Raw genomic sequence first — 24,680 nt, forward strand, 5'->3', positions numbered from 1 at the left:
GGCCGGAGGAGGGCCACACGGTGCACTTTTTTGGGAGGACAAAGATCTGAAAAAGGGTTCAAGGACATAGTGGGAGCATGAAGCAAACAGAGTAGAAAGACACCCAGTGCCACGGTGGGACAGCCCTAGACTTAAAGTCCCCTGAGCTTTCACAAACATGCTCCTCACACCATATGACGGAAAAAACAGAGAAAGGAGAAGGAAAAGGCCACATGCTTGCTCTTCCTCCCTCACCCCTCAAGAATTATCTCTGGTCTTCTGTCTTACAGCAACAGCAGCATTGCACATATATCAAGGTGTGCCCTCAACATGGGAAGCCACCCAGCTGGACATGTGTTGGCTTACATTACACAACTAGAAGCGTCAAACTTCACCAATAGCGTAGTCCCTTCCTCCTACACCCAGGAAAGCAGGACTGCCCAGAAGCTGTCCACAAGAACAGATCTGGTGAAATTGTATGGGTCAATACCCAAAGGAGACAGACAGGGTTCCCTCCAGAAGAAGATCCAGCAGTAAGTCTCTGTCTTTCCTCTTACTCCTGAGAGGACATGCTTGCTAGGGAGCCTCAGCTGCCTCCTGCCACCACCACTACCCTGTCCCAGCTTCCCCATCTCCAAAGCCCCTTCAAAATAGCTTCCAGAACAGCAAGTTATACAGGCTACATGCACCCAAAGAAGTTTCCTGATGGGCAAAGGTGGAGAGGATGAACTATGATCAGGATCCAGGTGGATCATTCTCCCCCCTGGATTACAACCCTTGGGTCCATTTCCCACATGAGGGCCCTTTGGTCTCCAGGCTGATGAAAGAGCAGTATTTCTGAGGAAGGGCTGCTGGCCAAGCCCAGTGTGGTGGGACTAGACCATCTCCCTGGAACTACTTTCCAGAAGCTGTCACTGATGTTACCAACACAGAAATGGCCCTTAGTTGTCCATTCTTACCCTTTCCCCCATAAAACAACAGATGGAAGAAGCCCGGGAGAAGGCTGGTCAACAGGTGAGAAAAACAAGTGCTCACTTGACCTACTCACTCGCAAAACGTTGACGTACGGCCATCCTGGCCTGACTGGGCATTATGATGAAAGGCAAACAGGAAAGCACCACTAGCCACGGCTAAATAGCTTCTTCTTGCCCCGGAGTCACGCAGAGGTCACCAGTGGGCTGTCAGCTCTGCCAAAATATACCCAACAAAAGCAGAAGTCATCGCCCCGATTCCTTTGGTGTGACCCAAGACGACACTCAAGGGAGGCCAGGGGATCCCAAGGGCTGCCGGCAGGAGCTGCCTGTGGCCCTTCCCCATCCGAAGCACCCCCGCGTGTGGTGGAGGAAGAAGAGTCTTGGTCTCTCATCTGCACAGAGACTCTCCAAATTTTCTCAGGACCCTGTAAGCCAAGAATGGGATATTTCCTGCGGAATTAGGCAATGATGAAAGAAGCTAGTGGCAAGGAAGTTGGTCACAGGTCTAGGAATAACCTGTCCTAAAGGAAGTTGCTTTTATACGATCTGATCAGTGATAGCAATTTGTTTATGACTTGAAGAAAGTTCTCTTACCCATAGTGTTACTTTAACCTTCTTAACTAAAAGCTTTTTTTCGCCACACACTTAAAAACTTTCTACAGCAATCCCATCCGTGGTGCCATGGATAGGCTGGAATGTTTCCTGTTGTTGGCTTCTTCCCTTTATGTCCACTAAATACATATTGACAAAAATCAAAGAAAAAAAAATTAAAGGAAGCTGATGAGTCTTTCAGGAATCCTAAGTGCCACACACGGGTGCGGATTCATTTGCCATGGCAAAAGCATGGAGTCATACAGTCCCTGCCCCTCATTACACGTCATTCCTTACCCATTGCTTTCTTCACTGCTCCATCTGCTTTGTAAGGCTGCTCTGAAAAAGACACAAACAAACAGGGAATGACCTAGGTTTTATTTCCGCAGGGTTATATTTAACCTGGATCTTCCACTGGTTTTGTTTGCGGTGCAGCTCCACAAAAAAGATGTGCCTGCACAAATGAGGTGGCAGAACGAGTGGCCAGCGGCAAGGAGTCCTTAAAAAAGAACATAAAAAGCTCTTGCACCTAAGTAACGAGTGATGGGATCCAGGAAAAAAAAAATGTTGCCTTTGCTGTACCCTGCGATCAATCACACTACAAATTCTGTATGATTTTAGCTAAAAGAAAAACCTATAACATTTGTCTTTCTTTTTCCAATAAAGTAATGCAGATTTTTAATTCATGCATCTTCTCCCTGTTGTCATGCTTTTTTCAGCATCACCAAAAGGCCCAACATCGCACCTTCTTCTGGACCACCAGACAGAAGCTGCAGAGCCAAAAGCAGAAAGGAAAAGCAAAATAAACATTTCTTTCAGCAGGAAGCTTACAGGTGAGGCTCAGAATGTTGAAAGGTGTTATCTGCAATGAAACCAGACAACCAAACTTATGGTCTTAGATCTGAGCTCAGAAGCATTCTCTGGGCCCCCCTTACCAGAAAGCCAACAGAGCCCAGCCACGACATAAGGGGTACATAGGAAGCACCTCAGCTTTCCGTACAGGCAGAATTGGGATGGAGCTATTGGGACAGCTTTAGCATAGTTATGGTACCACCAGGAGTGTTAAGCAGTACCAGGAGGACTGGTAAAGGCAAAGTGGCAAATCAACATTTGATATGCACAAAAACTATACACGCTAGGACTCTAGCAAGAAAGGTTGCTGCACTAAAAAGGGAAGATACATAAACATATAGGAGAAAAGGCATAAAGGTTAAGACTAGAAAAGCAGGGCACAACAGAGAAGAACCTCTTATAAATATAGGGAAATACTTTAATTCCTTATAGAGCTCTATTCTTTTTTTTTTTTTTTTTTGCTGTCTTTGTAAAAAGTTCTCTCAGTGGTTGCCTCCTGGAGCTGAGAAATCTTTTCCTTGCTCTAAATCTCACAGGAGTCAAAGAAGGGAATTTATTCAAAGCCTGTATCTGAGATTATCACGTATCTGCTGCTTAGTTTCAAGAAGTAAACAAGTTGTTTGTGTTTAGAATACGAACATTTTCTTCCTATGAAGCTGCCAGAGAAATTCAGTGCATCTTTCCACAATGAACTTCGAAAATGACTGTGTAAGCTTTAGCCACCCTATGAGAAGCACAAACGACAAAAAAAAAATATAGAAGCATCCAAAGTGGAGATTTGGCACCTCTTTCTTCACTTTATGGGGGTTTAATATTTAGTCCAAACTTGCCATGCAAAATCTGATTCATGACCACTGCAGATTCAGCCCATACCTAAAACTTAAAAACCTAGCCTAGCGATTTGTCTTCAAGCAAGCAATACCTGAGATACCAGGGAAAAGCACAAAACTTTGCAGTAACAAAGGGGAAACTTGCTTCCCAGTTCTGTTTAGCTATTTCTTCTGTCAGGTCTTGAGCAGACAGGAAGGTCTGCAACCTTTTAACTTCAGCCAGAATATAATCCTGCATATTCATCATGTATCAGCAAAGGGTTGTCCCTTCCAACCCAAACCAAGTGTTCAAGGTCAAGTTGTACGGGGCTCTGAGCAACCTGATCTAGTTAAAGATGTCCCTGCCCACGGCCAGAGGGTTGGACTAGATGACCTTTGAAGGTCCCTTCCAACCCAAACTATTCTATGATTCTTGATTATTGCTGAAGCCTTGTACTAAATCATAGAACAGTTTGGGTTGGAAGGAACCATTAAAAGGCATCTAGTCCACCCCCCCTGCAATAAGCAGGGACATCTTCAACTAGATCAGGTTGCTCAGAGCCTCGTCTAACCTGACCTTGAATGTTTCCAAGGATGGGGCATCTACCACCTCTCTGGGCAACCTGTGCCAGTGTTTCACCACTCTCATCATGAAAAATTTCTTCCTTGTATCTAGTCCAAATCTACCCTCTTTTAGTTTAAAGCCATTCGCCCTTGTCCTATTGCAACAGGCCCAGCCAAAAAGTCTGTCCCCATCTTTCTTACAAGCCCCCTTTAAGTACTGAAAAGCCGCAATAAGGTCTCCCTGGAGCCTTCTCTTCTCCAGGCTGAACAACCCCAACTCTCCCAGCCTTTCCTCATAGCAGAGGCTTTCCAGCCCTCTGATCATTTTTGTGGCCTCCCCTGGACCCGCTCCAACAGGTCCACGTCTTTCCTCTGCTGAGGCCTCCAGGGCTGGACTCATGGCAACAGCTCAGATTAATTGCATATTATGCAATACAGTATTTTATTTTCATGAATCAGTTTTAAATGTGCTGCTCTTTAATTTTCTTGTGAATTCCTTCTCATTGGGAAAGGCACATGGCTGAGTTCAATTTTGCTTTTATGTACTATTATTTTAGATCCTTGCATTACATCACGTTTATCGTGTTACAGTTCTGTTGAGGCAGTGGTTACTCCAGGCTGATGCTGGTACAATACACATCTTGTTATTCCTCAGACCGAACAATTTCCATTCCTCTCCTTGTCCATTTCTAGAACTATCTGTTGAGAGTGACTAAAACCCAAGGAATCAGACAAACTTCTTATCAGTTTACCTGCATTGGTTTACGGGCTGAGCACTGGCCTGATATGTGCATTAAGACATCCAAGAGGATGCAGAACATTTTTATACCGACTGCTTGCAGCTTATCTCAAACGAACCACTCAAAGTTTCCCCTCTCCTACTCCACCTTTGTGCCCAAATTAGTGAACAGGGTCAGCAGTTCCTACGTCACCTTTGCCCCTTCTGGTTTTGAACGGATGTAATTCTGCATTTTCTTAGAACACCAGCACAGATAAACGCATCAAATGCTGCTTATACCTCTCTCAAGTTAATTAGTATACTGCGCAGCCCAGTCAGTGCAACGCTGTGTCAGGCAAAGCGGGACAACAAATTCTTCCCAATTTTGAAGGAAACATTTCATTTTCACCCCCACCCCTGCATGGTCTCCTATTCTCAGCTTCACTGATTTGTTTTCCACAGTGAAAGATTTTTCTATAAAGGAAGAAACTATCGATACCTATGTATTTAGCTACATTACCTCACAGTCCTTTGTAAGTAACCTCCCCATTTTATCAGATCTGGCCAGTTGTGTGGTTTTTTTTGTTAAAGAGACTAGAAACATTGATAGTAAGTTAAAATTTTGACCTTTAGTTTGTCCTAGGTGATTCTTAAATATGCAGGAACGTAGTCAAATGCTTGTTTCCATAGAACTCAGATAATGAATTATATAAAACTCCAGTAAAATTTGGTTTTGTCATGCAGTAATCAATCACAAGCAAAACAAGACCGATGGACGCACACCAGAGTAACTTCCTCTCCATCTCCTGCATCATCACTCCTGGTACAGAGATGTACCAATTCTGAGATGTATTCCAGTCTCTTAGTCTGGAATAAAAATGTCTATACGCAGATTTATTTTGAGATTATCTTAATTTATAATGAGTTTTGACAAAGTTCTTTCTCCCCGTCCAGAAAAGAAAAAGGAAGAAGGCAACAGGAGTCCCACACCTGCGACTATAACTGCAGCATAGCTGGGACATTTGCTCTTGAGAGTTTGCCTGTATTAGATATATCTTGGCATTTAAAACTGTTTTAGTAACATTTACAGAAAACTAGAAGAAGCAACATAATAAAGCCAGTTTAAACTGTGTATCTGCAAGAGAATCTAAGCTTGGCAAAGCAGATAATCAAGCACCTGCATATGTTAATTGGTGCGAGTGCCCTCATGCAAAAAAACCTTCTTATAAACCAGCATTCAAAATTATTTCTTCTCTATCAAGCACTATATCTGCTCTAGAGAAATGCCCTGAAGAAGGCAGAACTTAGCTGAGAGGTTTTTTTTTAGTTGTTTCTGCAGTGGGGTGAGATGGGGTAGTACCGGGAACAAGGACAGAAGGGTTAGTCAGCGCTCTGGACTGCTGAACGTTGACCATATCCTGTAAAAACGAGCGGTACCCAATGCAGAGTTTGAGGCGAATCATAAAAATTAACGTGGCAGTCAGGCAGCAGACTCAATAGACATCAGGACATCTTCAATTAAAGAAGCAGACAAATCTTAACAGTGAGATGAAGACACTACATAAACACTCATTTTACGATGAGTTGACTACGGAATCATAAACCGAGTATTATAGAGAATAAGGCCCTGAGCACCTGGGTAGACATCTGAAAAAGATCTGGTTTAAAAATACCACCGAGTGTGCATTAAGCTATTTGACTGCCAAAAACCCTCACGCTCGTGCAAAAAGTTATAGTCTATGTTGTTTCTTGCTTTAGTAATCACTCCTCACCAGCCTCAGTTCTTACACCTAGACATACAATTATTTCATTAACATATAATCACACTAACATTGAAAAGCCAATTAATGTTCCACGCAGTGCAACTACTCTCTGTTTCTAAGTTGATGCTTTTGTCTGTTTTTTCATAGACCAGTACTTTCATGACAGCACTTCTAATCTCATGGAAGGCTGCTGCTTGTGGTTCAAACTCCAATTTGACACACTTTAATCACGAGATCCTTCAATTCAGATTTCCCCAATTCATGCTGAAGTGTACAGCGCTGTTCTTCTAAGGACCAATTCCTCAACTGGCTCACAACGACATCCCGAGAAAGTTCAGGTATTCTTCATCTCTCCATTTTTCTAACTCCTATGTAATACCTAAATAATACAAACCTAACGTATCCTCTTAGGCACAAGGAACACGTGACGACAAGAGTAACTTCCAGCAAATACTTTGAGATTTCCCTAACTATTGGTCAAGCTTCTGTCCCCTCAACGTATGTGAAATACAATCTTTTCTAACCCATTTTTGTTTCATTACAGAGTAACTGACAAGACCAAGACAGATGCATGACATGCTCTGATTTTTGTTATTTTGCAAAGAAATAAAATCTAGCATTGCTTGGTTTTTGTTTAAAAGAGCAAAACACACCCACAGCCCTAGATAAATCAGTTTTATATCACTGAAAGGTATAATTTTCATTAGGATAGCCTCAACTGGTCTGCAGTATTTACCCAACAATGGCAGAAGGCTGTCTCAGAAGATGAATTCAGTTTCTTTTAAGACTGTCTTCTCTGTTCAATGCATAATAAACAGTATTGATCAAACAGGTGAGTAAAACCTCAGATTCGGTATCATGATTTAGTATGCAGTCTGGAGTTACACCTGTATTTTCAGACATGCCTTTTTAACATTACTTCAACCATCTGGCTGATTTCAATGCTGCCTGAGCACCAACACCAACCACTGCTAGAATCTTCGCCTTGAAACACAGGCTTTTGTGTTTTGCTTGATACGGCAAAGAGAGAAGTTTTGCAGTTGTTATCCACAGTGCAGATTTGGAATATGTGCCAAAATATACCCGGGGGAGAGGGTGTGGGTGTGTGTGTTGGGAGGTTGTTGGTTTTGTTTGGGGTTTTTTCCTGCATCTCCTGAGTATAATGTTATAATTTTCCAATTGAAAGGAAGGAGTTATGGTCTTCCTGAATATAGCTACCTCTCTCCTACCAGTGCTGCTGGACTGGAATAAAAAAAAAAGGGTATTATTTGGTTTTCTTTACAGCTCTAATAAAACAATTCACAGAAGGCAAACGAATTTTGAGGAAATTTCCCCTCCCCTCCCCCTCAAAAGATATTAATCCTAATCCTTCATCCTACTTGTGAACTGCTAAAAAAACCTGAACACTGTTCTTCAAAACCCAAGTGCAATAGGGTAGCTTTCACCTTTGTTCTGTAGCACACCTAGACCTTTGATATATAAAGAGCAGCAACACGACTTCAGAGACTCTTCTCTCCTATTTACGCACTTGAACCTTCTCATCAGAGATGTTCCCTTCTTCCTCGGAAATCAGAGAGTATTACCATTCCAGGGAACCACAAACTCAAGTATTTGATAGTGCTACAGCCCACTTCTTTTTGCAAGCATGTGCAGCGTCTATCCCAATACACAAGCTAAAACAACACAGGCAATTTCTTGTATAACATTGGATTTGTTATATCCATCTTTCAACACACATTCCCCCCACCTCCCAAAACTGAAACACATCTCAAAGAAAAAGAGTTATGTGATCTCATTGCAGGAAAAATTACAGTACCTTTATGTCGAAAATTATGTCATTTGAAAGAAGAATCACACCTCTCATTTGTGGGCCACTAGCCACCTCTAGTGTTGTACAGCAAGGAAAATCGGAGTAATTTGTCAATACACCAAAAAACCCCAAAAGTTTATTATGAGTGCTGATGTCTTCTGAAGAAAATCACCAAAGCAAATGACGCACAGCTCAGCTTCAGAAAGAATCAAATGGCTGCCTTCTGTTTCTTACTAATACAGATGCACACATGTACTAGATTTCATATACAAATAAACCCATTTATAGGTACCCACACAAATTAAGGGGGAAAATATAGCACCCTGGAAATAACAAGGCTAATTTTGCTTAAATGTATGCACGCATACAGTAGTATTTTAATTGTGTCTCTTCGCTACAGGTGTATAGATCAGAGTAACTACAGCAAATATTGCATACTTACCATGCCATAGAATAAAATCAGAACATAATCAACATCGTGAAAAGTAGTACCTTTCAAAAAAAAAAAATGGAGATTAACAACAGAATAGTATTAAAAACCTGATTTTGCAAGTGATCTGGGGAGTAAGAAAAAACTGCTAGCACGTTCATTAATTTCCTTAGACTCTGAATACTTGATAACCATCTCCAGAACCTACTTCTGTAGGTGATAATTAAACTGCCTTGTTTTTATGGCTGCTTTCTTCTTGAATCGTTGAGCTATTCAAAGGAAATCAGAAAGCAGAACACCCAATCCTATGGCGAGTGCCCAGGTGTCTCAAGCTTCTTTGAAAATCTTTATGCAAGTAGCACGTCTTCTATATTTCTTATTGTGGCTATTTCCTGTCTGCTGGTTTTGTCTACAGAATATTTTATCTCCGTTGCTCCAATTACCTTGCTTTTTATACACAGGTACTTGGGAGAGCAGTGAAGCCCATTTAGAAAGCCACACGAGGGCTGCAGGTTAGGCAGCTGTGCTGCCTAGGGACTTCTGCACACCTGCCCCGGGAACAGCTGAGAAGTGACTCGTTCTGCACCAGTTTTACTCTCCTACTGTCAGACATGTTTTGTGGAAATGTTCCCCACACACCGTTATCCACCCACTTTGTCTAATACAGGTTCCTGTGACACTGCAGGGAGCCGAAATGAAAAGTAACTGCAATATCGGCTCATATTTGAACTTCTAAGAAAGTAATTTTGAACAAAACAAGTATTTCTATACTTTAAGTGGATCAGACCCATCTAGAAGTTTGGTAATACAATTAATAATGCAGAAACCTCCTCTTTTTGCAACTGAACTGAAGCATGTTTATATCTAAAGAGACTATTCAGAAATCAATCATCTCATCTAATATCGCTGTGCAAAATGTTTTGCTTTCTAAGAAACAGATATAACTTAACACGTACAAAAAAGCCACACTTTACCGGGAACGTTACTGCAAACTAGAAAAAAATTTAGCTGCCTTAAAAAAGCAATCTGGTTAAACATTCCATCTTTCAATACATTCAACGCTCCTACAGGAAACAGATCTACATTCTCAAAATATAATAATTTTTGATTTCAAATACATACCATGCATCATGGTATATACTGCGAAGAAAGAATTTGTGTATCCTAATAAGCATCACACACACTAAGTACTTTAAAACAAACAGCATTCATTTGAATAAAAACATACTTCCAACAACAGAATTTCTCTATTAAATCCATGTTTATTGCTTAAGTTTTATCACAGTGGAGATTAAATTATGCTTAATCATCCGGTCAGTGCTTTTGTACCTTCTTCAATGCCAAAAAAAAACGTTTAAACCAAGTCATTCATACACTCTAAGTCTTATTACCATCCCACCATTCATCGCCTCTGTGTGCTCCTTTAGTTGCCACAAAATGCAGGATTGTAAAAAGGTATAGCTAATAGGCTTATTTATAATACCATTTTCTTCAAGTATTCAGAAAGCAGTACAAGTAGCTGTACTGTATATTAGAAACATATCTGTACTGTTATTTATTGCTATAGGATAGAGGCTCCTGATGGAATGATAGTGAAATATTGCATCACTGTGTATGAAGATGATCTCAGCATCCTGTCATCATCACAACTCTTCCCATGTTAGTGAACAACACTAGGTAAATGGGTTTCTTTCCTTTCTCTTTCAGGCATGGGATTTCAAACTACAAATAAATAAAGCATACACTCACAACATGTGTAGTGCAAATTCCAAGTAAACAGAATGACGTGGAAATAAACTCATAGTTGCCAACTCCGGTTCGGCAGGGCAGTTATGATTTTATGCCCAGCGCCCTGCATCCCCGCCCTCGGTGTGCACCACCGCCAGCGTCCCATGTCGGCGACAATGATTGAAAGAGATTGTTGCAGGGAGGGGCCGTAGCAGGGGAAGGGGGAGACGACCACCACCTCTGCAATCCTTGCGCTCGGGTGGCCAGGCTTCACCCGACGCGTCCCGTCGGACCTCGGCAGGAAGGCTGGTCCCCTACCCGGAGAGCAGCCTCCCGTCCCGCATCGGAGAATTTGTATTGGCAACTATGTGAAACATGGATTGCGTGGCCCAGACTAATAGAAGGTAATATTTTTCCAGATACAACCATTGAAAGAGAACATCTACAACACCGCGATTTAGAAAGAACTTAATAATAATGAGAATTAATACGAAAGACATTCAACTTGGGGGGGGAGGGTGTTTGTTGTTTGTTTTTTAAATAGTGGTTTGATTCTGCACCTGGGCCATTACAAACCTTCTGCATTCAGCACAGGGCTAGATTTTCTTTTTTTGGTTGCTGTTTGTTTTGTTTATTTTTCCTAATTATGCAAATCTACTTCCCATACAGCCACATTTTAAACTGAAACAGAACTCCCTAATATTTTCATGGCATAAATTATATATGCAGAGAAAGGCAACAAATAAAATTTTGTATAAATTAAAAATGAACACATATTGTAGACTTGCTCAAGACCCTTTTCTCCAAAGTACTGGTAGTGAGCCGAAGAGTCATGCAGCTTATCAGTAAAAAGAGTACATATTTTTGCCATTTTTCTTCAGTGCTCATTTTAAGATTTTTTTTTTTAAATGTCTGTGTTCTCAGTCCGCAACTTGCTATTTCTTGCACAGAGACTGGGAAAAATTATTTTTTTAAACAGCATTCTTGCACAACATGTTGAACCTTCAACAAAGGAAACACAGAGCTAGCACTCAAGTTCTCTCAGCTAAAAGATGGATATATTAAAATAATAAAAAAATAAAAGGAAAAAGCCTCTGCAAATAAAAAGAAACCTCTCCTCATTTGGGACATACACATTTAGCTTTTAAAAACTGAAAGTTCATAAATACGGTCATTGTATAACTTTAGAGGATTAAGGCTTCTAAAAACTTCAGTGCCAAAATAACCTCTCTGCATCAGTATTAAGAATATTTTATTCTTAATTTTCCTTTTTAGGTTGTGCTTGCCTTTTTTTTTTTTAAAGACTTCTCTTAGTTCCATAGAATTTTGTCACATAATATTACATACTGAAGGGGAGTGTTAGAACTGCTTATTGAGGTTTTAAGTAGTTGTTAGACTAAGTTACAGCGATAAAATTCGATTACTGATCTGATTCATTACTACTTTACAGGGGGCGGTTGGCTCATTTCACCTTTTTTTCATGCTTAATGTGGCCATTTCTTCTATACTTGCCATTTGGTATCCCATTCTGGTAATGTCCATTAACAGCGCTATGTTCGTCATTTGACCAAAGGTGTTTGCTTTGTTTGCGGATAAATTTTGTTATCCTGGCCAAGATATAATAAAGTAAGGCAGCACCCACTAGTACAACAAAGGCAATATCCAGTAAGAAATACTGATATAAAGAGATGCTGTAAACAGCGGCACGTAGATGTTGGGCTCCGTTGTGACGGAGGATGTAATTAATCCAGTATACAGTCCGGTTAACAGGATGACCAGGTTGGTCTTTGTGAATCTCAGACAGCCTCTGGGCCCGCTGCCGGTAGCTGCGGGGAAGAAAAAGAAAGAAAAGGGAAGAAAGGAAAAATTGTCATCAGCGCTCTGAGCAATGCAAGCCTGCAAACACATCAATATACCGAAGCCTCTTCAGATCAAACAGCGTATTACCGCAGGACTCTCGCAACCGCCAGCATCCAGAGGGCTAGACACGGCAGATAATCGGTCTTTAAATCAGCCCTTACAGCTCACTGATGAAGAATGACTAGAAAAACAGAACCCCGTGTGACTAAAGGCAGAAATCCACCCGCCAGCAAAGCTATGAAGAGCCAAGCTGACCTGCTGCCAGAGAAGAATCTTCTCTAACCCAAAATGAATCCTACCAAGTCAGACACATTTGCCCTTCCCACTGTGAAGTGGCAACATACCCTGTCTAACACAGCACTCGTTTATGGTTTTGTGCAACTGCATTACTAGAGAACACAGAACAAAGCGAGAAGCTCGTTTCTGATTGCGCCATAGGCTATTTCTGCTTGGGTCCAGAGTTCAGCCTAAAACTTTTTATTTTTCTCAAGAGGCCATCCCCAGCAGCCGATCATGTCAAATGCCTTCTCTCCCCCCTCACCGCAGCTGCGGGGTCAACAGGTTATTTATGCAGGACTTGCCTTTCTACTAAGGATTATTGCACAAGGGAAAGGTGATGCAACAGCTGTTATCAGGATCTCTTTAGTGACATTCCCCTTCGCTGCGGTTCTGCTGCTCGCTCCTCACAGGCTTCTCCTTTCCCAAGGCAAGCGCCGCTTAGACTTTGCTCCCACAAATGCAAGAAGCATTGTCAGCACCGTACTCCGAAACTGCTGTCAGCCCGATACAATAAGCCACCAGCTAACACATCGGGTTTTTTTAATCTGGAGATGGTCTGAACATCACAGATGTTTAAAACTGAACAGTTCGGAACACACTTGTAAAGTAACTCTCCTCGCACTTTAATATCCCTGAGCAAATCTGTTTGCTGGAATTAGAACGAGATATGAAACCTAGTTCATGGGCTTCTACTTATTCCACCTGAGTAACAAAAAAGATTTACAAAAACAGACTGGAGTCCTCATATTCATAATAATTTGTTAGAATATCATCATTCCAACAAACACAAATGACCTTCCTGATCTTAAGAGAGGTATTACTGGCTAGAACAGAAAAGTAATTTTTTTTTTTTTTTAAATCAAATCATGGGACTTTAGGAAAGAATCACTCTTTTTGGATACCTCCATATTTTTACCTACAATCCAAACATGCCACCCTACAATCGTATAGGTGTATTTTGCTCCAGGCCCTTTAGGCAGCACAACCGGCAGACTGCTAAATATGGAGTAATCGAGACGCACAAGAAGAGACATTGGTCTGCAACAAGGAATAAGTCAGGACAAGTTTGTTTCTATAACCCTTCTGCCCTTCGCGTGGCAACTGTCACAAAAAGCAAATGAGACAATTGAGTTTTGGTACGCTAAGCAACGAGCTTAGCACCTGCACAGAAACCTGATCACTGGAGTAATCTTGTGAAATGGGACAATCATCCAAAGACTTGCCCCAACTGTACACACAAATAAATTCCAACGTGCCTTTTTTTCCCTTGCACAAAGGTTCTGTATATGCGTATTAATCTCATAACAATAATGTAAAATAAAAGCAAGAAACAATCGCTCATTCCATACCTGGGATCATTAATAACTTTTACTAGGGCTTCATACAATTCACTCTCAGTGACAGTCTTCCAGTTCAACAATATTCCCATGCCTTTGGCCTGCACACGAGTCATAGTATCGTAATGGTCTCCAAAAAGGGGAATCCCCACCACCGGGACCCCATGGTACATGGTTTCAAAAATGCTGTTCAAACCTCCATGACTAAGAAAAGCCTTAATGTTAGAGTGACCTGAAAACAGAAGAGGCATGAATATTAAAAAAACACATTTACATCTCCTTAATGTAAAGCTATTGAAGCAACTGGGTACAACACATTTGTCACCATGTTTCTACGGCTGCAATTCAGGAAGGCAAAAATAAATGCAACTTGTTCTGAAGTTCTCCTCCTTAAACCCACTCTGCTGAAATTTTGCATGCATTAGATGATTCCCTTATACACTAGGAGAGAGGGAACGGCCAACACAAAGAAATTTCTCATGTATACGAGTTGCATAAAATTATTAATGGAATAATTAATATACATTGTTTACTCCTGAGTAGCTGCAGGAGGTGACTACCACCAGTTTAGCAGTACAAAGTGAGCCAGGGAGAGAGCGTTTTTCCTCATTATTCATATGAAATACAAGCTATTTAATGACAGGACAACTGATGTTACATTCTCTCTAACACTTCACATGCCTTACTTCAGGCTAGCAAGATCTGACAATAACAATAATAACCTTATGTAATGGAAAAATGAGACTGCCTCAGAGCTATTTAGCAACCAAAACAAATCTACCTGGTTTAAAAGTCATTTGCCTAATCACTACATTATGATAAATACGCCAGCTGACATGCACACACACTGCTGCGCACGCATGCTCAACGCATTCATCAGCGCCCATCAGAGCACTGGAGCTGTTTTGCGAACACACAAACATCCAGGTATCCCAGAGACAACTATAAATATTCTGTGGCCTCTCGGATCTGCCATGTATTCAGCTACCCTTTGACAGGGAAGGAAAGGAAAAAATAAAATATGTAGACTCTAACATACCCTTTACCAAAAGATGGAAGAACATCGAGTTTCATCTCTGCACCTGAGAACTCGGAGTACCTCAGGTTAGTTAAACAGAAAGGTTATTATCAGCTTGCAACCCATGCCCAAGTTCTGTTAGAGCTTTCTTTGGAGAAAAATAAATGTGTATATATACAGCAGTATGTACAGACCCCTAAGACTTGTTTCGATGCAACATGAACAAATTTTGTATCCTCAGTTTTATGACTCTTCCATGAAGAGACCAGTGAACACCATACCATGCCCTTTCATAATAGAGAAATTAAACAGTTACAGTCATCAGTTCCCTAAAATAGCACATTCAAGAAAATCCCTACTTACTTATCTTTAATAATTACTTTTTCTTGAACTGTATAGCTCCCGTGGTATAGAACACACTTGACAAAAAAATTTCCATTTATTAGGTCAAATAGTCTCTGGAATAACTATGTCCTCTCCACACAAGTAACTTAAGGAAAAAATGGAGTTAGTACCAGGGAAAGATAATTAACATCAAAAAGCTGTTAGATTTCATCATCTTGAAATGCTGACAAATTCTATATTCTTGTTCTATGACTTCCATTACAGAAATTATCCTAGATTTATAATGACTGCTAATTCAGTAGAAGATTGTTGGAAGAGCAGCCTGAACTCGAGTGACAATAAGCGATAGATGATCAAAACAGATACTCACCAAGGAGGTCATTCTGCGGTAACCATTCTATAAGCTTCGTATTGTTGCCTAAATTCCTTGGTTTGTTTCCTGAAAACCTAAAACAATAAAATCAAATTGAAGCTGAGTTATCAAGACCTCCAAAATCGATAAACTCAAACCAGAGAATCAAACCAAATGATCCATGAGCCCTAAGTAGATCTCTAGTTGCATGGGGATACTCTTTACTCACTATTATAAGAAAACAAAATAGGTTCAACCAAAATGCTGTAAATAGCTAAGTAACCTCCAACTTCATGTTTTCATCATTCAGTTTCCTTGCAATCTGGCTTGAAATGCTATGTTTTCTATTAACATAATGGCAACATAGTTCTTCTCAAAGCATATATAACTCTTACCACTGTGACTGGCAGGAGGTTTTATAACCTCTCTATAGCTCCGAGTCCATTGCTTTACTGAAAACTCTGGCTGGTACTAGACAAATAACTCCGAGAACACCCCATCGGCACACAAATAATAATCCCTACCGTCAACACGAGGCGTTCCCTTTCAGTTGGCCAGTTTCCTGTAGCTCTTGATAATTGACACCATCTTATTTTAAAAGGAGTTACTAATACCAGGAAGGGAAAGGCTGACAGCTCAGCTTATGAGGCAAGAAGCTATCGATGAAAAGTTTGGGATCAGACTGTGAGACAAGTGTATTTTACTCAGTTGCTCAACTGCCTGAAACCCAATGGCAACGTTTTGCTCACCTGAGGTTGCTGGAAAAGTTTCGCCCATAAAATGCAGGCTCAAAGTACAAACTGATTTACTTATTAATTTTATATGCAGATAATACAGAAAGTTAAATATATTTTAAAGAGAAAAGACAGACAGAAAAAATTATCAGTGACTACTAGAGGATAGAACTGTTCTGTGACAGCTCCATCGAACAACTTAAAAATATTCTGGTTATTAGAGAACATTAGAACGATAACTTCATAAAGAATCACCTACATATTCCCAATTAAGCAAGCCATACATCTTTACAACTGGCTTGTACATTCTATACATTGGGAAAAAAGCCTACCTTATTTATGCTAACTTATATAAAAGCAAATAAGCTATGTTACTGGTTTTGGCTCTAACTAGTACTCCATAATCAGAAGCGTATAAAGAACTACAAAGATTTTCTTGATTTAGCATTGTCATATAAGACTGCCAAGCAGTACCACCTTTCTCATTTTCAGAAGTATCTAGCATAAAAACCACCTGCGTCCAACACAGACCATGGTCAATGATTTGAAGAACAGAGATATCAAAGTAAAGTTGGACTTGTAATTTCATATTTAGGTAATTATGGATCTCAAATTCCCACTGGGGTGACTGAAAGTCACTTGCTCAACTCTCCCAGAGACCGTGCCTTACACCTAGTCCCAGGGACATCTTCCCATTCCACAAATCATGACGGAAAGAAACAGCAGGCCAGGCGGGTTCCCTTATCCAAAGAGCAATTCACAGCAGATAATAGATTGCAGATAACAAAAACAGAACAAAGCAAAAAAACATAACAAAAAAGCATTGGTAAGGAAATACTAGTGAGGAAAATTAAAAATTTTAAAAACCTTGAACTGAAATTGGTGCTTTTGCATTAAAAAAGTTACCCCAAGAAAAATCCATTAAAACTTATTTATTTACTACAGAAAGTGGATACTTCCTACTGAAAAACATTCCAGGGAAAACATGATAAAAGGATAAAACAAAAGAAAAGCAGTAAGATCAAGTGTGACTAATAATTAATTACAAGCCAATCAGTGTTGCAGCCTTCATAAGCAACAAACATACAGCAGCTCTACCCCAAACAAAACCTGAGATCTTCACTACAACTACCAAAGGTTCTGTGCTATGGCCTGAAGAATTTTCCTGCTCATTAGTGGGGTTCACTATTTCAATTATACACAGCAACGAAAACAGTCCCTAAGAGATGGCGGGGAAGGGGACACTAAGTAGACTGCTAATACAACTTCGAAAGCGCAGCAAGGATAGCAGTCAAATTATTTGGAAACCAATGGTTCACATAAACTCCTCTGAAATATATTGCAGAGCAATGCTCCACGTGAAGCGGAGCTGACTAAACAGTTCTTGGATTTCTACAGTAAGTTTAGAGAGCCACTCAAGATGTTTTTAGAGCCAAGAAAGCTTATTACTGAATTTTACTCTTGCGGAATTTTCTTCCTTCAATTTCTCACAGATAAAGACAAGTGAGAACAGCAATTATGAAAGTCTATATTTACAGATAAAAGAGGAGAAGGAACCCAAAAAAAGAGAGGAAAAAAGCAAGATGAAGAAAGAAAACCTAGGATTAATTCAGCAGGACGTCATTCTTGCTCCCTACGGTGGCTTCTTTATCAGAAATGATGACAGTATGTCACAAGTGTTATAACCTCAGACTCTCTTTTCACTGACCGCAATCCTTCTAGGATATAAACTCAGCACAGGATTATAACCTATGCCTTATTCTGCCACAAAATCATTGCTTCTCCTTATTACCAGGGGACTGCAACATTTCCACAAAGAGAGCCTTTCAAAAGAGTCAGGTCCTCTGCACCACCCAGACTGTCTCAATTTCAGCTGCTGCAATCCTAGATCAAAATGGACAATAGGAAATGAGCGTCCTTCAAATCACCCCAAGTACATCTATCATTGCACTTACCTCCAAATAACTCTCTGAGGCAGTCTCGCCAGAGCATGTGCTAACTTATTTGCTATATCTTCTGACAGGTATTTCACTCCAGCTCCAAATGAGACAAGGACAAAGCCATTTTCGTTAGCACCATTCACCCACGTTTGGAGATCCTGTTAAAGGGAAAATTTATACTGAGCACTGTAGAAGCATAGATAAACCACAGAAACAGAATAAACAAACATTGCTTAGGAAGAAGAATTGGTGGCCCTGATGTTACTTCACAAGCCAAGTTTCAGAAGTCAAACATTTTAGAAGTTATCAAGTACAATGACTCGATGATTCAGAATGCACGGTACAGGCTATGAACAACAAAATTCTTCCGGGTTTGTTTTACCTTCCTTATTAACAGGCAGTTTCATAAAACAATTTGTCCTTCCTTAACTGATCAATTGACACACATTCACATGTTAACACATTACATTTTAACTCAGCAAAATATAAATAGATGTGTCTCACAGTATCAGCCTAAAAGTACAGCACAAGAAATACGTGAATGAAATCTGGGACTCAACTGTGTGATTTCTAGCCTTAAAGGAAGTGAGAGTACTTCAAAAGGGTTGGTTTTATTTCATTTATACAAAAATAATAAACACAACTTGAAAGAAGCCAGAGCTTCAGAAAACACTTTCAGTTTCCACTGCTCCAATATTTCAAGGAGCAAAGAACAATATTTGCATCTGTATGGCAAGTACAGGGCAGATGTCCCTCTTTCTTGGATCTATATACTTCATTTTTCTTCCACGGCAAGTTACCAGTATTACAGAAATATACACAAGTGTAACAAAGGCCAAAGCCTGTTACATTCTTAAGTTCATCCTCCTCCTGTAATTTCTCTAAAACAGAGTCTCTTGCAACGCAATTTTTGCTGACCCTCTTGATCCAAGGGCTGCCTCAACTCAGGCAAGGAAGGCAACAATGCCCAAAGCAGAGGTCTGCAGTACTGCACTGCTCGGAAGTACTCCGAAAGCAGAACCAAAATCTATCTCCTGGGGGCAACCCCATGGCCACGCCAAGAGATTCCAGTTCAGAGGCAGCAGCTTTTACGGCAGGGCAGGTAAAAGCCTCGGTGTACCCTTTGCTTTTGGAAACGTAGATTTAAATTCTATTTTCCCGATGCAACTGTTGGCAGTGGAAACTAAAAACTGTATCACTGACACACAGATATGTCAGTCTGCCAAAGAATAACTTGTATTTCCCAGGATATGGTTTAATTCTGGTCTCACTAAGTTTAAGCGTAAGCCTGCTCAACACCAGTACAGCAATAGGAAATGAGTAAAAGGAAAATTAAGAGCCCTGTTCACAATGCGCCTCTTGTCCTGGTAATAAATAGCAGGCCAGACAGTAACAGAGTTATGCTGCGCTATCGTATCTGAGCACAAAACCACAAAAGCTACCACGAAAACCAGCAGGCGTAACGAAGACCTGCACTTCACACTGGGGGTTGTACACTAGTCTCTGCTATGCAGTAGAAGAGGGATTTCCATTTTCTGTAGAATCCAGACTTTCTTATTTTCTTTATCCTTTTCCAGTGCACTTCCTTTTCCTTTTTTTTCCCTACATCTGTGGAGAGAGGGAGAAAGGACGGGAAGTGTCCATGACCTGCCTCGAAGCTGAACCATTTATTATGGGCTGAACTTCTGACATGAAAGTTTCCAAGTGGTTTTGAGATTTATTTAAAATTTGTCCTTGAATTTTACTTAAGGACTTAAGGCATGCTGCAAATGTAATTATATTATAGTCACTTTTACTTAGTGGTTCAACTAGTTACATCTTGAACTATTTCCTATCTGTTGTTTAAAGCTAAATAGAAAATAACCTTTTGTGGGCTCTAGGACAAACCATTCTGAAAAGCAATCAAGTACCATGCTGTAAAAGACAGCTCTCTGCGTATTTGTGACATTCGATCAAGTTAAATTCTGAGAGCTGAAGTCACCTGTTACAAGGTGGTTTTCTTCTGACAACTGGAAAAAGCCCAACATTCACAGGCTCTGGTCTTCTTAGGGCACTCACCCACCCCGATACGTGCTGGAGGGGCAGAAACCTAGAGGTTTCTGGAGTGCCTTCTTGATGACAACTCCATGACACAGTGCTCAAGAAACCAACAAGAGACACCGTGCCGGACCTCATACATACAAACACGGAAGACCTCATCTGGGATGCAAAGGGTCAGGGGCAGCCTTGGCCGCAGTGACCATAAGATGAAGGAGTTCGGGATACTGAGAGGGCAAGGAAGACAACAGCAACATTTCCTGGACTTCAAGAGAATCGACTCTGGCCTCTTCAGAGACCTGCTTGGATACAGCCCTGGAGAGAAGAGGGGTTCAGGAGAGCTGGTTGACCTTCAAGCATCACCTCCTCCAAGCTCAAGCATGGTCCATCCTGATGAGCAGGAAGTTAAGCAAAGCAGCAGGAGGATGAACAAAGGACTCCTGGCAAGACTCAGCTGTTAAAAGGAAGCATATATGAGGCAGTAACAGGGACAGGTGGCCTGGGGGGGGATATACAGGCACTGCCTGAGCTTGCAAGGATGGGGTTTGGAAAGCCAAAGCCCATTGCAGCTAAATCTGGTAAGGGACATGAAGGGCAGCAAGGTACATGAGCAGCAAAAGGAAGACCAGGGGAAGCATGGGCCCACTGCTGAATGGAACAAGGGACCTGGTGACAAAAAAAAAAAAAGGTAAAGGTCAAGGTACTTCATGCTTCCTTCATCTCAGCCTTTACTGGTAAGGCTGGCCTTCAGCAATCCCAGGTCCCTCAGACCAGAGGGTATGTCTGGAGCAAGGAAGACCTACCCTCAGGAGAAGATCAGGCTACTTTTAAATTAACTAGACATACACAAGCATACAGCACCTGACAGCATGCACCCAGAAGTGCCAGTAGGCAACCGGGAGGTGGCCAATATCACTGCAAGGCCACTCTTGATTATCTTTGAAAGGTCAGGGCAATTGGAGGAGATTCCTGTGGACTGGGATGGGGGGGAAGCAAGTGTCACTTGCATTTTCATAAAGGGGGGAAGGGAGCAGCCCAGGGAATGGGCTGCTCAGCCTCACCTTGATCCCTGGAAGGTGATGGAGCAAATAATCCTGGAAGTCATTTCCAAACCTATTAAGGACAACATGAATGGAGCAGTCAGCATGGATTTATGGAGGGAAAATCAGCTTGATCAACCTGATAGCCTTCTACAGTGAGCAAACTGGCTCAGTGACAGAGGTGAGAGCAGTGGATGTTATTTACCTTGACCTGAGTAAGGCTTTCAGCACTGCCTCCACCACAGCCTCACAGACTGATGAGGTACGGGCTACACAAATGGACAGAGAGGTGGGCTGGAAACTGGCTGAACTGCGGGGCCCAAACAGTTGTGATCAGTGGCGCAAAGTCCAGCTGGCACCTGTTTGCTTCTTAATAAGGACGAAGACAGGATAGCTGGCACTACTGCTCAAATATTTCTCATTCAGCATCGGGAAGTCCCACCCGTGACTACTTATGCTTGGTCAGGCACGTGGTTTCTGCTGCTAGACATCAGTCTGTTCTAGCTGAGGAACGGCTCCCAAGGCTACTGCTCCTCTGTGCTTAACTAGAAATTCTGTAGGCTTCACAGCTCTGTGATGTATTCACATAAGAATTATACATCATTATGTAAACATAGAGGAGGTATAAAATATTTCCTTATAATGAAATTTCAAAATAGCATTCAAAAATCCCCATGTAAAATAACAAATAGCTCTTAAGTACTTAAAATTTTATGTAGAGGAAAAAAAAAGAAAGGAACTTTACTATGTACCATTGAATTAGAGTCACCCTACAAACAGACTTTTGCGTTTTATTGTTGTGCAATAGCAAAGCAACTTGCTTCATGTTATTATGGTTGATTTCATAGCCAAACCTTTGTAACCCTTCCCTTTGAAGGTAATGCCACTGCTTCAGTGGAACGTAACACGTACAAAGGGGAACCTTAAAATCTTGACAGGCAAGACAAGATCCTGCCACCAGGCTCAAAAGATGGAATTTGTTTGCTATATTAAATGGGATGATATAAACCCAATAAAAATCCATGGAATACAGTTTTATTTTGCATAAACCAAAAGCTTACTATCCGAGTGCTCCCTCTCCTGACCCACTTCCTATGTGTGGCAACACACAAATGCACACTCACAAGCTCTCAAACGGGCTCCAAGAAACAGAAGTTTGCATGGAAAGATTCTAATTAACTTCAGAAATCAGGCATGCTTCCCCTACAGACAGGTCCACACAAGGAAGAGACAAGTGAAATGAGGTTTGCCACGCTCTGACTTGGTCAGGTGCAAATCAACTCTGACCCAACAGGTACATAACAATTAACAGAAGTGCAACAGGCAGGGACTTAGCTCAGACAGAACAACAGCCTACACAGCTAACATGGGCTTCCAGACCAGAGCTGGATGATGCCTGGCCAACCCAAATCAGAAGCAAAGGAACTTGAACTTGTCCTCAGGGTTTCTTTTAGGATGGTAAATTAGGAAGAACGAGATTTTGATTCCTCACACAGTCAGGGTCAAAACTGTCCTGTGCCCACCTCGAAAAGATCCAGAAGAATTTCAACTCAGCTTGTCGCGTTTTGACATCAACTGAAAAGTTCTTTTTTCCCCCCACTCAAATTTGTCCTAATTTTACTTAAGCTTTATGTCATGCTGGTACTAAGAGGAATCGCTTGCCTGCCTTCTGATCTGCAGCCCCTTTCCAATCTGCTTCCCCAGAGGGGTGCTGGGGATCGGTGCCATGCATGGGCTGTAGAAAATGAACTACAGGCTTGTCAGGACAAGGGTTCTCCTTGCATACATCTGTGTCATTCCTGGCATAACACAGCCTTAATTAAATGGGATCACTAAGCATTGCTAAAAATGCAGGAGTTCAGTAAAAATCAGGAAATGAACAGTGGACTCGCACTGCCTCCTTGTAGAGCTCCCCGAGTTCATGACCTGGACAAGTCCATTATTCTCAGATTTCTTAAACTTCTTAAAATTATTTCTCCTGACAGCTTTTTAGGACAGACCTTCTAAAGTAAATATCTAGTGAAACTGAATCCAAGTGAGTGGCATTCATAGGTGTTTGGTTGCCAGATAGATCTCAACGTCCTGGTACAGTTGTCTGGGCCATGGCACAAAGGCTCAGTATTTGCTTGGACTTTCCCTGTTCTTTATGTGGCATACACGGTATAGAAGTGATACCCACAGCAGATAAAAAGCAGTCTATGTTCTTGGCACATGAAACAGACTAAATACTTCATCAGCATTATTACTATGGCTATGTACATCACTTAATTCACACATATACATTCCTGATGTTTACTTTAGGAAGGGCACCACAGTGACTGTGATGCAGGACAAGCAGTGCAAAATACAAGCTTTGAGCGATCCTCACAAAACCTATATAGTGGAAGAGAACACTGATTTTATTTGCCTACCATTTCAGCATATCTAACTACTATAGCCTTTAGTCACCTTCCTACCTTTCCATTCATTAAGGCCGTATTAGCCCTAACACCCCAAGTACCAGTCTCAATGAAAACACCTCTCCGACACTGTACGCTAAAAACTTTTACGGACAGCTAGGCTCATCCCCCTAAGAATTCACCCCTTTTTTTCTCAAATCCACTTACACTTTTGACCTCCAGCACATTCTGTCTTCCCGATCTAATTACGCACCGTATGAATATGCACTGAGTCAGGATGAGTCATTAGAGCTGCTTTCATTAAAAGCAGCGTTCCCTGTTCGGGCAGCATTTTACAGCTCCTCGCTTGCAGCAGGAAAGCGACCTTCTTTTGCCCAGTTTAAATCATGTTCAGGTTCACTGTAAATTAGTGCAATTTTTTTAACATAAGGAAAGGATACTTAATATTTGAAATTACAACTTTTGAGGTCTAAACCTACAGTAGAGGTCTGGGGAGGAGGGTTATTACATGACGAGCTGCAGTATTGAGCCTTCCTCAAACTCCTCTTCAAACTTCAACTGAACACGGAAGTGAGAAGGAAACACCTTTGATTTTTGCAGTTAATTCAAACTTTGCATATATATTGTAATAACAAGCACTTCTTTAAATGGTTAGCTGATTCAGTGACTGTAACAGAGCACCTGATCACTTTTTTTTTCCAAATATAAGTGGTTTTGGGTTTTGTTGTGTAGAAAGAAAAACTTTCGCCTCAACTACTTGAAGTCCTAGCATAGCCAGCAGACAACATTTGCTTTGCTGAGGCTACCCTGCAAACCTGACAAACTGACCAGAAGCTTAGAAACAGAAACCTGGCTTTCCCCTTCCAAACTAGGAATCAAACCTCAACCAATTATAACCCCCAAACCTTGATGAATTTGAAAGCAAAATTTTCGGTAGAATTTCTGAAAAAAACTTAGATCAGGCACTCGTGTAACCTGTAGCTGAAGAAGCATTAAAAATGTAGTTAGTCTTCTTTGTAGTGTCACTCTGAAAACAAGCTGAAATTAATTAAGTATTAAGCCAGATACACAGGTGCATACCAGGGTTTTCCAGAAATATTAAGACACTTAAATATAGCTGA

General features: G+C 41.1%; 1 protein-coding gene across 1 annotated transcript in view; it reads right to left on the reverse strand.

Moving 5' to 3' along the window:
- Window positions 1-9,737: 9,737 nt before the first annotated feature.
- The window catches only part of UGT8 (UDP glycosyltransferase 8), a 49,345-nt gene continuing 34,402 nt past the window's right edge, over window positions 9,738-24,680 (reverse strand). The window contains exons 3-6 of the mRNA XM_075150288.1: window positions 18,099-18,241; window positions 15,428-15,504; window positions 13,707-13,926; window positions 9,738-12,044 (exon numbers count right to left, since the gene is read on the reverse strand). Coding sequence (XP_075006389.1) covers window positions 11,681-12,044; window positions 13,707-13,926; window positions 15,428-15,504; window positions 18,099-18,241 — 804 coding nt within the window. The 3' untranslated portion in view covers window positions 9,738-11,680. The remainder of the gene's footprint in view (window positions 12,045-13,706; window positions 13,927-15,427; window positions 15,505-18,098; window positions 18,242-24,680) is intronic.

Source organism: Calonectris borealis, chromosome 4, assembly GCF_964195595.1.
Source record: "Calonectris borealis chromosome 4, bCalBor7.hap1.2, whole genome shotgun sequence".
NCBI lineage: Eukaryota > Metazoa > Chordata > Aves > Procellariiformes > Procellariidae > Calonectris > Calonectris borealis.